The sequence below is a fragment of the Protopterus annectens genome, chromosome 1.part0 (genome assembly GCF_019279795.1).
Source record: "Protopterus annectens isolate FY-2018-M chromosome 1.part0, PAN1.0, whole genome shotgun sequence".
Taxonomy (NCBI): Eukaryota; Metazoa; Chordata; order Ceratodontiformes; family Protopteridae; genus Protopterus; species Protopterus annectens.
Genome location: NC_056725.1, coordinates 467,473,381 through 467,487,298, shown reverse-complemented (window position 1 = coordinate 467,487,298; position 13,918 = coordinate 467,473,381). Strand labels below are relative to the sequence as shown.

Below are 13,918 nucleotides of genomic sequence, written 5' to 3'. Positions count from 1 at the left end.
ATCGATTCCAAAAAGATCTGACTGGATTCTGTCTGGGCCAAAGGATGAGAAACATTGGGCCAAGAGTATTCCTGTAGATGCCACGGTGATAGCTGCAGCCACCAAAAAGGAACTTGCAGAAGAAAGTCCTACTACCCATCCTCTTAACAAGGAGTCTGGGACTATGGATAGGTTTGGGAAGCACATATATGCTTCATCGACCTTTACTCTCAGGTCCTTGAATTGTGTGGCACACTTCACTAGGTTGCAGAAAGATCTGATCAAAGAGCTTTCAGACACTCTCACAGGAGCAGTAGCTGAAGGGTTCCAAGATAAGGTTACCTCTCAGCTTGCCACCCGTGAATTGATTTCTAATTCATCCTTGAGGCTAATTGCTCATGCAGCTGAAGGGACAAGAGCAGCAGGTTCAGGCGTAGCCATCAGGATACACGCTTGGATGTGATTGTTTGACTTTGTGGAGCCATTTAAATCTTCTTTCATCAATGTTCCATTTGATGGATCATCCCTGTTTGGGCCCAAGGTTAAAATACGCACTAGACAGATGTGAGAAAGCTGAGAAGATGCTTTCTGCCATAGGCATACACTTCTCCACTCCCCAACAGCCCTACTCTAGAAATAAGAGAAGTTTGAGGCTATGGTTTAAAAAGACCCAAGGGCCTTTCCAGGACTCACATGGTAAGGACTTCTCTGGAGGCAGAGGGGGGAGTAATAATGGAAGACTCCATTCTAGAGGCAGAGGTGGCCGGCAAAACCTGGGGTCCAGAGATTCCTTCTCGGGCAACTCCTACCAGCGCTCCTGAATGGAGGCCCAATTGCCTTCCTGTGGAGGCAGTTGGGGGATGGCTATCCCTGCACCAGTGTGCCTGGTTATAAATGACAATGGACAAATGGGTGCAAGGGATTATTTCCAGAGGATACATCATTCCCCTTTCTATGAAACCGAAAAGACAAAAAAAGACTCCTAGATGTTCCATGCAGTCACAGGGAAGCAGCAGTCATAGAAATTCAAAAACTGCTTCTACAAAAGTGTCATCCAGTCAGTCCTACCAGACCAGAAAAGATCCGGAATCTACTCAAGGTTCTTTTTAGTGCCCAAAAAAAACAGGGGACTGGAGATCCATTTTGGATCTCAGGCAGTTGAACAAATCAGACCAACAAGCCAAGTTCTGGATGGTCTCGGTACAGTCAGTACTTCCATTCTTGGAAAAAGATGACTGGATGTGCTCAGTAGATCTTCAGGATGCATATTGCCACATAAAAATGGACAAGTGCTCCAGAAGACTCTTGCAATTCTGGCTGGGAGACAGTCACTGTCAGTTCAGGGCACTGTTCTTTGGCCTCACCACAGCCTCCAGGGTGTTTACCAAATGCATGGCAGTGGTAGCAGTGCAACTCAGACTGCTAGGATTCCGACTATTTCCATATCTCGATGACTGGCTCCTTTCCGCTTCCACCAGGTGTCAACTGTTAAAGGCAAGACATTACATATTTCATCTTTGCACCACCTTAGGAATCACAGTAAATTACAAAAAATCTCATCTGGAACCCATACAACAACTGGAATTTACTGGAACTATACTAGACAGTCACAGGATTTGCATCACTACCATTACAAAAGGCTTCAAAGGATCAGATCACAAGCAAATCACATTATTCAGAATAGAAGTGTTCCAGCAAGACTCATACTACAGGCTGTAGGGTCAATAGCAGCTCTAATACCCTAGTTCCCATGGTCAGATATCACATGCAGATTCTTCAGCGGCTTTTGGCCTCCCAATGGTCACTACTAAACCATCTGATGTCTCATCAATTTTTGATCACCAATCGTTGCAAACAAGAGCTGTCTTGGTGGCTCCATCCCAACAAAATCTTATTGAGCCATCTCTTTGTCCTCCCTCAACCCCAAGCCATAGTGACCATGGATGCTTCTCAGACGGGACAGGCATTATCTGGGAAGGACAGTCCAAGGTGCTTGGTCCCAGATGGAGGCCAATTTGCATATCAATGTTCTGGAGATGAGGGTGGCACTCTTAGCATTGCAAGCATTTCAGGATGCCCTCTGCTTTGGAACAGTGGCAATACAAACAGCCATTATGTCGGTAGTCTGGTACATCAACAAACAAGAGAGAACCAAGTCATGCCCACTTTGTCAAGAAGCCCTCAGAGTATGGCAATGGGTTATTTCTTCCAATTGCTTTCTAATGGCAATGCACATTCTGGGGAGCTCCAATGTGATTGTGGACAAGTTGAGCAGTACTATCCTAATGCCTCATGAGTGGTCTCTCAATCCAGTGGTGGCAGAAAAAATATTCTGCCACTGAAATCAACTTTACTGCAATCTGTTTATGTACCCTCTTAACAACAAATGCAGCAGTTACTATGCCCTAGTCCCCACTCTGGGGTAGTCACCCAAAGATGCGTTTCTCCACGATTGGCCTCCCAGTTTTCTGTATGCCCTTCCGTCAACTCCTATTTAATATGTCAGTTTCTAAAGAAAGTCAAGAGGTCGAAGAACAAAATAATCCTCATTGGTCCATTCTGGCATCAACAAGTCTGGTTTCCCTTCCTTTGGCCTCACTTGCTTTAGAAACCTTGGATTCTGGACCCAGCTCCAGACCTTTATCCCATTCAGAGGGAATGGTTCACCCGAATCTTCACCACCTCAGGCTCACTGCATGGCTTCTCCAGTTCCCATGATTGCCAGACATTCCTCCCTCACTTCCTAAGTCTGAAAGATCATTTTGGCCCACCACAAACCTTCAGCTAGAAATCTGTACCATTACAAATGGATACAATTTGCTAGATGATCGCTTAACAGTAATATTGACCCCCACACAGCACCCATGGATAATTTCTTAGATTTTCTAGCTTCTCTTTATCACTCTGGTTCCTTAGCTTCTACCATTCAAGTCCAGCTCACTGCGATATCTAATTTCACTATTAGGTTTGATGGATCGTCACTAATGTGTCATAAACATTCAAAGCTTTTGTGAAAGGAATATTAATGTTAAGGTCCCCGTTTAAAGAACCCATTGTTCCATGGGATTTGCCTTTGGTGTTACAGTCTCTCACTTCTTCCCCTATGAACCTTTGGCAACTTGTGATTTAGAGTTTTTGACCTGGAAAACTTTGTTTTTGATAGGTATCACTTCAGCCAGAAGAATATCAGAGATTCAAGCCATGACCTGCAAGCCTCACTGTTTAATATTTCATAAGGACTGGGTTTCTCTCAGGACGAATCCATCCTTTTTGGCTAAGGTTGTTTTAGAGTCAAGTATCATTCAAACCTTACATCTACTAGTCTTTTTCCCCGAATTTCTCCATTAAAGGAGAGTACTGTCTGCACTTATTAGACATACACAGGCAATTATGTTTTTACCTACACAGAACAAAAGATGTTAGAAAATCCGAGCAACTTTTTGTGTCTTTCTCCTTGCTTTCCTTAGGTAACTCAGTTTCTAAAGTTACTTTGGCAAAATGGTTAAGGGACTGTATCACCTTTATTTATCACTCAAAGGGACTTCACCCACCACGTCTTGTGAAAACTCATTCAACTAGAGCTGTAGCAGCTTCTGCAGCTTTTCAAGATAGAGCTTTAGATTAAATTTGGGCAACAGCTACATGGACATCTCCTCATACATGCATAACTCATTACAAACTGGACCAGGTCTCTAGGGGACCTGCATCATTTGGTTCGATGGTGCTCAGGAATATTCTTTTGTGAGACCTCTCAAGATTCAGGTAGCTAGGGACCCTGTCCCACAGTCAAGGATTATGTGAAGATTGACAACAGATAAAGAAGTTATGTCTTACCATAACATTCCATCTGTGTTGTCGATCTTCACTAATCCTTGACATTTCCCCCTCCTTCCCCTGCCTAAGACTCTTAGTAGACCAAATGTTCCCAAAGACTGGCTTCTTAATAAGTACACAGATATGGTTTCTTATTGATTACTACTTGTCTGTCTGCCACTATTATAGGAAAACTCGATCTGAGGTAATTTAGTGAGGAGCATTATGGATAGAGGCTAGCTCGAGAGTTTGGGAGGCGCAAGCTGAAAAAATGGCTGAGTAGGTTCTGAGGCTCAGAACTGATCCCACAGCCATGGATTAGTGAAGCTTGACAACAGAGAAGGAACATTATGGCAAGACATAATTTCTTTTTTTTTCTTGTGCTTATGACAAATAATATTAAATTAATACATGTAAATATTAGAAACTATTGCATCCATCCATAAACCCCCTTTTACCCATTTTTGCGCATGATGGAGTTGGGGTGTCTCATTAATGTGGCCATAGAGCCAATGTTCACACAGCCATGTGGCTAGTACTGCCATGCTTGTTCTTCTGTACCACACGCATGCACACTTACACCTACGGCCATCTTAGAGTGTCCAATCCACCTACCCCATGTCTTTGTGATGTGGGAGGAAACCAGAGCACCTTGAGAAAACCCACATGAATGCAGGGAGGACATACAGACCCTGCACAGAAGGTACCCCACCTGAGAATCGAACCAGAGAACCTCTTGCTGTGATGCAACAACCTGCTGTACTACTATGCCAGTGTGAAGTGAAACACCACTCAGACTATGTGGGCAATTTCTGTTTCTTAGTCAATCAAAATATTGCTAGAAGATTGACTCTAACACTTGCATCTACGTTTTTAGACCATTTATCACTCATTTTGTAGGTAGTGAGATAACTGCTGAGTTATTGTAGCATGGGGAGTGGGAAGATATTTACACTATCCTGTTTTTTATTCTCTTACAGGCCTTTTACAAATTGTCTTCCATGTTCCCTTTTTGTTGATGACCATCCTTTGATGTATTTAGAGGTAAACAAATGAAGTTCTATTTCCTTTTTACCCCTAGTTCACCCATTTGGAGTATAGCTGCAAACAAATTCACTACCTAAGTCCCCTGCTGCAAGTTATGGTGCAGTAAGTAAAACCAATATGTTTGTTCTTAGTCCCTCTTTGTCAGACAGTCCCATGAGTGCAGCAAATAAAAACAATATTCTAAGACATCCATTCCCTAGACTATGTGAAGACAGACATTGTGGATCTTTCAGAATATGTATCCCAGGCTGGTATGAGCCTAGTGATTGAGCAAGATTTTACCTTCTTCAAAGATGATGCCATAATATCCTTACTTTCTGGTGTCATTTTAAAGGGGTGCAATATTTGTCAGCATGGAAGGAGATGGTCAACAGACCATGCTGCTTTGCCAAGGATGGTCTGCACCTTTCCACTCCAGACCTTTGAATATTAGCTAAATCACTGTCTTCCCCCATAGTGCCTTTTTTAGGCAATGCCAAACTGAAAGTACTTCTGACGTAGCAAATCAAAAGTAAAAAAATCTAAAGGTGTTACTGCTCAATGCTAGGTATCTAAGCAAGCAACTCCACTCCCTAGAAGCACTCCTCACCACAGAGAATGCTGATGTCTGTGCTGTCACCTAAACATGGTTTAAAGCTGCGGAGAGCACACCAACAGTGCAAGGCTATAATGGCTTCCACACATTTCGACTAGTTACTACACAGACAGGCACTAAAGTTGGACGTGTCTTGATTTACATCAAAAGGAAATATACCTCAAGGCTGAACAAACAGGACAATGCACTTGAGCTATTCCACATTCAAATCACCATAGCCAAAATCTCATACCACTTCCTTGCAAGTTATAGGTCCCCCTCTATGACCCAGGAACTCATAACACATATTTAAGCTTATTGGACACTGTCACCATCAAACTCATATTCATGGGCAACTTTAATTATAACACTATTAAATCGAAATCATGTACAACACTAGATGTGCAGGCATGGAGATTCCTGGATTTTTTAAATGCAAACTCTCTGGAACAGATTGTCAGTACACCAATCAGGGGCACAAACATACTGGATCAGGTCCTTACTAATATGTGTGAGTGCTGCACATCCCCTTAGTGTGTTGTCATCTCTGGTAAGATCAAACCATAAAACAATCTCCTTTGAAATAAAAATAAAACCTGGAACCCATGCTAACCCTGGAATGTTCAGGAACTACTCTAAGGCTAACTTCCTACAATTAAGTGGTAATCTGGCAAAATATCAAGCCTCCATAAACCCTAAGAACACTATTGTCTATGTGGAACTGTTCACAAAAAACTTATACAAGCATGTTACTAGCAGCATAGAAGCGGTTGCACCCACTAGGAATAAGTTCAGAACTAACTCAATAAACAAGCCACTTTGGTGTTATCACAACATCAATAGGCTGTGTAACAGAATGAAAAAAAAATCATGGACAAAATTAAGAGGTGTAGCACCCAGCAGGATAAAAACACTTATCAAACTAAGCAAACAATTCATAGGACAAATAAAGTTTACTAAAGCCAAATTTGAGGTAACTCTGGCCTCCCAAAGACAACCTCATGACATTCTTTAACTATGTTTACAACCTCAAAGGCAGTACATGATTGGGTGCAGAGTTCATTGTTAATGGAATCATCTATAATGAGCCAGAAGATGTAGCAAACCTACTGACAGACAAATTCAGCTTTAACTTTACCCCCTCTCTCCCCAAACCTCCTCCTCAGGAAATATCATTAAATATAACTCCCCCTATATCACTAGGGAACATGTCCTTAATTCTCTCTTGAAGGCCAAGAACACTGGATCGATGGGATGCAGATAATATCACAAGGTGCCTTCTAAATGCCATGAAACATGACCTATTGGGCCATCTAGAATGACTAATTACCCGTAGCTTCCTAGCAAATGTAGAACAACAGTAATCCCTCTGCACAAAGGTGGGCCATTTATAGACCCCGGAAACTACAGACCCATACATCTTACTAGTCTCATATGCAAAGCTATGGAATGAATTATCATGGAAATGATCAATAATGACACAAGAAACCTCCATACCTTGGATCCTCCCCAGTTTGGTGTCATCAAGGGGCAGGTCATGCCAACTTAGCATGGTGGACTTTTTTTAGAAGGTCACCAAAGCAGTAGATGAGGGCAAAGCAATTTGCACTACCTACTTTGTCCAGGCCAAGGCATTTGACACAATATCCCACTCAGGGATTGTTGCTGTACTCAAGAGGATAGGTACAAACCCTTATGTCTCCTGGTGGATAGCCAACTGGCTCACAGACAGGAAATTAGAATTGGGAAGTCCATCTCTATGAAAAGGCTAGTCACAAGCGGAGTCCCTCAGGGATTGGTCCTGGGCCCAGTCCTTTTTGGCATTAACTTCTGTGAAATTGAGGCCATTGTCAATGACCACTGGCTGACCAGATTTGCAGACAGTTGAAAATTAGGAACAGTCATAGAATCCCTCAGTGACACTAGTATTTTCCAGGAAGGGTGACACAGACGATTAACTTGTGTCAGAGCCATGAACTAAATGACAAGAAATGCAAAATAGTATCTTTTTGGAAGTTATCCACCCCTGGTAACTATCATATTGACAACACACCTGTAAGAATTAACCCAGTAGTCAAGGATTTGTGGACATACATACACTGTAATCTAGCCCTTGACCATCACGTCTTCAGTAGTTAGGAAATCATTCTATGCTGTGCAACCTATAAACAAAGGTATGGCATGTAGGTCCCATGAGATCATTGTTCCATTATATTTAGCATTCATCTAACCTATCATTGAATAAAATACCCACTTGGTATGTACCTAACCAGACACATCCAACAACTGGAACATTCCCAGAGGTTCCTTACTAAAAGAATACAGGGCATAAGGAACATGTCCTCTGCAGATGCCTCAAAGCCCTTTCCCTGTATTCTGTCTCTTACTGGCTGTTGATGGAAGATCTATGCCTGGCATACAAGACATTGTCGGACAACACCCTGCTGGACCTCCTGCATATTTACAAAACAAACAGCACCAGAATTAACTTTCTAAAAACTTAAACCATGCATGTAATATAATTAGGACCAGCTGGAGATACAGTTGTGTATCCCATAGACTACCCCTTCTCTGAAACAGGCTCCCCATCCATGTAAAATAGAGTTCCTCCCTAATCCAATTCAAGTATAACTTGGAAAATAGGATGAGGACCTTGAAATTCATCCATGGTTTGGCATCTATGTCTCTAATGGATAATGGCAGCCTGTAAATGATTCAACTCCCAGGCTCCTGCTTGTAAATATTTAATCTCGAAAACCCCTACTTACACATACCAAGAGTACCAGAACTTGCCAGAGATTTGGGATGCATGACTAGGCTTAAAAAGGCCCTAGGGGTCATTAGCCTAGTACACACTTATGAACCGATGAACCTATTTCTTTTGCTCCGGCTATTACCATTAAAACTGCAAGCAAAATCAGTATCTTGTTAGGAGGTTGCTGCTGTTTCTACTAACCCTGATTAGTGCAATAAATTAAATTAATAAAGGTTTATGTTTTAACATGCATGTTTATATTTGTTTACTTGATGACTGAGTAGTACCTCTGGGCTCATTGGTGTACTGTTTTTTTTTTCTGACTAAGCCTCAGATTACCTTGTATCTACTAAATGCAATCAAAGAGCACATTGTTTTCACCCAGTACTCCAAACAGTTGTATTTTAAATGGACATAAGAAATACAAATACGCATTGAAAGTCTTTCAACTATGTACAGTAATCTTGTAGGTCACGAGTAGTTTTGGCTGCAGAGACCCAACTTCCATCGCTAACCAGATTTCAAGTTTCTTTACCATGTTATTCATCAAGTACACTAATTCTGGCTATGTGAACGTTACAGTATTAATCAGTCATATAAATGCCCAGAGATGCTAGCATCCTTTGAAATGGTCAAACTAATGATTTTTGTTGAAGCCAGTACTGATGAAGAAAAAAAACATTGTTTTTACTTAACCATTTCGGAAATGTAGCTGTCTGCTTGTGAGTACCAAGTCACTGCCTGTGCCTTACAACATGCAGGCATGAAACAAAGAGCTGAGAGCCACCACCTTTTGCTACAACTATGTTACTTTATCTGCAGTACTTAGTTGCAGACTTTTATATTATACTGTTTTATATCACACAGTCTAGTTTACTACCTCCCTTCCCAAAGGAAGAAAAAAAAAGAATAGCTTTTGGTCATTTGCCATTGGAAATATATATATTTTTAAAGTTTACTGGTCCTTAAGCCAGCCATTCTACAAGTAAAATCAAATCTCCAGTTCCATTTAATCTTGTAAGCTCCTCACACACACTGTTTGAGCCTCCTACTGATGTTCTGTATACACAGAGTACAACACGGAGAATGGTTGTCTTAAGGACCAGTAAACTGCAAAAAGCATGGGTATCCCCAATGGCAGATTAATAACAGCTGTTCTTTTTTTTCCTTTTTGAAGAGAGGCAGAAGTGACAGAGATGAAAAACCTGAGCCAGGGTCAAGCATAGGGTAGAGGAAGAGAACAAGCTCCCTCTACTTTCATGGCTTTAACTATTTTTTTCTTAGATATCCTGACAGAGTCCGTATCCACTCTGTAACTGCCTAGATGCCAATATCCTCTAGAACATGAGTACCACAACTTAGTAAACCATTGCCAGACCATCATGTTTGTGACTTGTTTGACTTATTTTAATTCCTTTGTCAGAAACAGCCTGCTGTGTCTTGTTTAATGTGTATGTGTGTGCTGAAATGTTGGCCCAACCACTATGCCTGTGTGCCTATGGCATCAAGAAATTAAGACCATCACAGACTATAGACATAAATGAATGTTTGTTTACATATCACAGTACTAAATACCACGTAGACACAGTGCAGATATCATGATAAACTATCCAAGTGAAGTACTTCAAATGAGAGGTTAATCATACTCCCTCCTAAACATCTCCCATTCTGTTCCCATAACAATAAACAAACATATCACAGATCAAGGGATGGGAGTTCTGTTTTCATATTATAGTAATGTTCACATCTTTTATTATATCTTTTGTTTGCTTGAAAGCAACATTTAATTCAGAAAGTCTTGGACTACTCTAGACACTCCATATAAGTACTTGAATTTCAGGGTCACTCCTGCTGCTCTGTGGCTTAATTCTTTTTCCTTTTGTCTATCAGACTTTCTCTAGCTTTCTTGAAATCTGCTATACTATACTTGGCATGTTTTAGCACCTTATCTGGCTTATTTTTCACTTCCAGCATAGTATGAAACCCCCAACAGGTATCTAAGCATTTCAAAGTCAGCCTTAGTGGAACTAGAATACACATTTAAGTAACTTGTCTCTAGGGGACTTTGTGGCATTTTGGAAACCTCAATTCACGACAGAGTCCAGACCTCTGGAATTCTGTGGAAAATAAAATAATGTGTGTGTGTGGGCATTCTCCTCTGTCTCTTAGGCAGGGGTCATTTCCTTTTTTCAGTGACCCTTAGATGCAGTGTGGACAACCACAACTGGAAGCTTTGGAGCAGAATAAAACATGAGCAATATTTTGCATTCAGGAGTTGAAGCCTACTTCCACAACATTCACATCACTGCATGTTGAGTACAAGGAGCAGGCAATTCTGCAACAGTGCCTAGCATATTGGACTACAACACACCGATATAATGAATCTGTGTATAGAAGGAAAAAAAAATCAAACAGGAAGCAGAACAAAAGTCAAATTAATTTCCTTTAATAAAAGGATGTTAAGGTTGTAAAGTTCACAAGAAGTAAATTGCTTGTACATATTATACAAGTATGCAATTTGTTTACCTTACACTGTAGATAAAACATGGATTTTATTATGACTGAGATTTTCTAAGTTCTGACTTTTATCTGTGCTTCTTTATTTCAGGTGCACAGCAATTATACTATGACAAACTTGCACTCCTCCTTGAGGAGCATCAGAACCAGAAGACACAGGACCTGAACAAGGCACTACTGGAATTTAGAGAGCAATACCAGAAGCCAGAATCAAGACGAGAGTTTGACCTCAATGATCCTGAGGGACTTAAGAAGGATAAACCTGCTCGTATATCTGATGATGATCCCCGCTGTGGTCCTGCCAGCTTGCAGAGGTTTCAAGGAGAAGATCTGAGTACCACTGCAAGGAAAAAATTCCAACAGCAGCAAAGTAGGAGCTGGTTGACAGAGCAGCAGAAAGAGAAGGCCACAACCATGGCTCAGCAGAAATATTCAGGTTACACAAAAATCAGGTTGATTAGAGTCCTTCTTAAGACAAGTTACTTTACTCACTTTAAAGAAAATACAAGTTTTCAAAATCAATAATGTCAGTCCATGACAAAGAGAAATGAAGCTCCTGCTGTGATTTAGATAACCTGTGACTAAGTTTTGGGCTGGGTATGAATAAGCAGTTGGGGAGGGAAGGATTGAGTGGCCAAACTGGCTAACCCATCCCGGGAGGGAAGGAGCACTTACTACCTAAAGTGCCAATCAGTGGACGTTTTGCATCATAGTCAATTTCACAGGCAGTATTGGGCCACAATGTACATGTGCCATCTATACCACATGTATGCTGGAGTTGGCTAGGCATATGCGTAAGTGCTTATGCTTAGGAAGCTAGTATTTCAGGCTGTGCATTGCATTGTTATGGTGTTGGGCATGATGGGCACAAAAATTGCTACAAGGGGCACCATGTAGCTCCCTGGCTGAGGGGGTCAATTAGGGTCCTGTGATAAATATGATTGGCTCAAGTTTGGGAATATTGAAGCCAGGCCCTCAGACCTCTGGAATGAAAATGTCCCAGGACTTGATTGTGCTGTCAAGGGATAATAAATTGGTAGGTTTGAGGCACAGGGACCAAATTCCCTTCAAACATGCTTAAATAGCAGTAAGTCAAAATTAATAGAGAATGTATGATGGTCAAAAATGAATAGAGAATATATGATGGTCAGCAGGCAAAACACTGGTGCTTGTGTTGCCCTTTCACATGTAGTTTATTAGCTTATCTGTCAACTCTAAGATAATATGAAGATGTTATGTGATCCTATCTCGCCTACATTCTGTACTGATGGGCTCGGAGCCGATCCCTCGGCTCCGACTCGGCATGCTTATGCTATAGAGCGAGGCCTCTTATTGGCTGAGCTATCTGTATCCCAGGATGCACCACCACTAATCCCCCAGATCTCGTTTGCCACTTACAAGCATAGACGTGGTCTCAACTTGGCTGGGCTAAGTACTAATTTTTTTAGGCTTTTCCTGTCAGAAATTTGCTGATTTTCAACCCAAAAGCTGTTTTAACAGCTATTCTTGTGTTTTGAGTGTGTATTTGAAATTTCTGTTGAGAAATTGTGTGTTTTTTTCGCAAAGGGAAGGTTTCCCGTTTTAGTTAGAGGGGCCTTCCCCTGTTGCTTTACTTTCTTGGTTTTTCGTTTGTGGGTCAAGTACCCGTTTAAGTTAGAGGGTCTTGACTCTATCTCTTCTGTATAATTTTTCGTTGTACTGTATTTGTGCAGATTTAAAAAAAAAAAAAAGAGATAAGATATATTCATACTGTGACAAACTTTTCCTTTGCTGCAGAACTGTGTTTGGGCTATTTTGGCCATTTCAAAAGAACACAAACCCTCCGGGTTTAAAAAATGCACGAGGTGTGGTTTTAAGATGTCCATAACGGACGACCACTCCTCGTGCGTGTATTGCTTAGGCGCCAAGCACTTACAAGAATCGTGTAGCGTGTGCCACGCCTTTTCATCTAGAGTCCTCCAGGAGAGGAAAAACAAATTAATCCTGAAGGGGTTAATTAAGCCATCCTTCGAGGAGGCTTTATCTTCCTCTCCTTCTCCTTCAAAAAAGAAGAAAGCGTAGGCTCCGACCAGTCAGTCGGAACCGACTGCTAAAAAATCTAAGCAGACTTCTCCATCGGCTCCACGGACTTCGGAGCTGAGGGTGGAACGGTCTGCCTCGATGCCTCCAGCCTCGACCCCTCTGGTTTCGGAGCCAAGGACTGGGGCATCGAGAGGTGGGTCACCTTCATCGGCTCCACTGATATTGGAGCCGATAAGGGTTACCGGCTCAGACTCTTCCCCCTCGGAGCCAAAGTCCTTATCGGCACCAAAGGAAATTGCCTTGAAATCTCCCTCGGAGCCGATAGTGGTAGAGTCCATTCTGAGCCGGTCCCTGAGTCCTTCGGAGCCGATGGAGAAATCGGTTCGGGCCCGATCGGTATCCTCTAGGTCATCCAAGATGTCTGATTCGGACATCGACAGGGTGCTCCTTAGACTCTTCCAGTCTCCGGTGTTCCAAAAGCTAGTTTTGGCTCCAGCCCATTCGTCTTCGGAGCCGATGGTCCACTTCCCTACTATAGTTCCTCCTCCAACAGCTTCGGCACCGTTGGAGCCGGTGCTGGTGGAACCGGTGGAGGTTTTAGGGTCGGGCCTGACCCTTGCTCCAACTCCGGCTCTTGGGTCGGAGTTCAGTACACGGACTTCTTCCTTCGGCCCTGGGGGGGAGGCTTCGGGACTGATGCTTTCGGTCCCAAGTCTCCCTCTTGGTGCGTCAGCGGCGGGAGTGCCGTCCACTGTCGTGGCCACGGAGGTGGGACCCCCCCCAGGATTCTGGTGGTCCCGCCTTCAGGGCTATGAGGAGTGCGTTAGCCAAATCTTCCTTGGCTACCTCCACAGTTTCCCCAGCTCCTTCCCCGCATACGGAGACTGGGTCTTTGGCAGTCCCCCTGTCTTTAGACAGCGGAGCCCCGGAGCCTCAGGTTACCCCCACTGGGGTTTCTCCCCCACCTGGAGGTCCTTCTGAAGCCTCTTCGGAAGAACCCCCCAGGAAGAGATCGTGCAAGAGGAAGCACGTTGACTCCCCTGACGAGTCTCTTACATCAGACACTGATCTCGATGATGCAGAGGGGTCCCCTAAGTCATCCTCGGATGATGTCTCCTTTGCAGACATCCTGGAAGCCCTAAAACAACGAGGCGGCTGGCAGTCCAAACCTCCCTCTGCTGATGAGTCGGTGTTCCTGAAGGCCTTCGGGG

General features: G+C 42.8%; 1 protein-coding gene across 2 annotated transcripts in view; it reads left to right on the top strand.

Annotated features, from left to right (window-relative positions):
* Positions 1-13,918, top strand: part of LOC122792944 (RIB43A-like with coiled-coils protein 2) — a 582,834-nt gene that overhangs the window by 300,458 nt on the left and 268,458 nt on the right. For both annotated transcript variants that reach the window (XM_044060542.1, XM_044060534.1), the window contains exon 4: positions 10,777-11,121. In XM_044060542.1, coding sequence (XP_043916477.1) covers positions 10,777-11,121 — 345 coding nt within the window. The remainder of the gene's footprint in view (positions 1-10,776; positions 11,122-13,918) is intronic.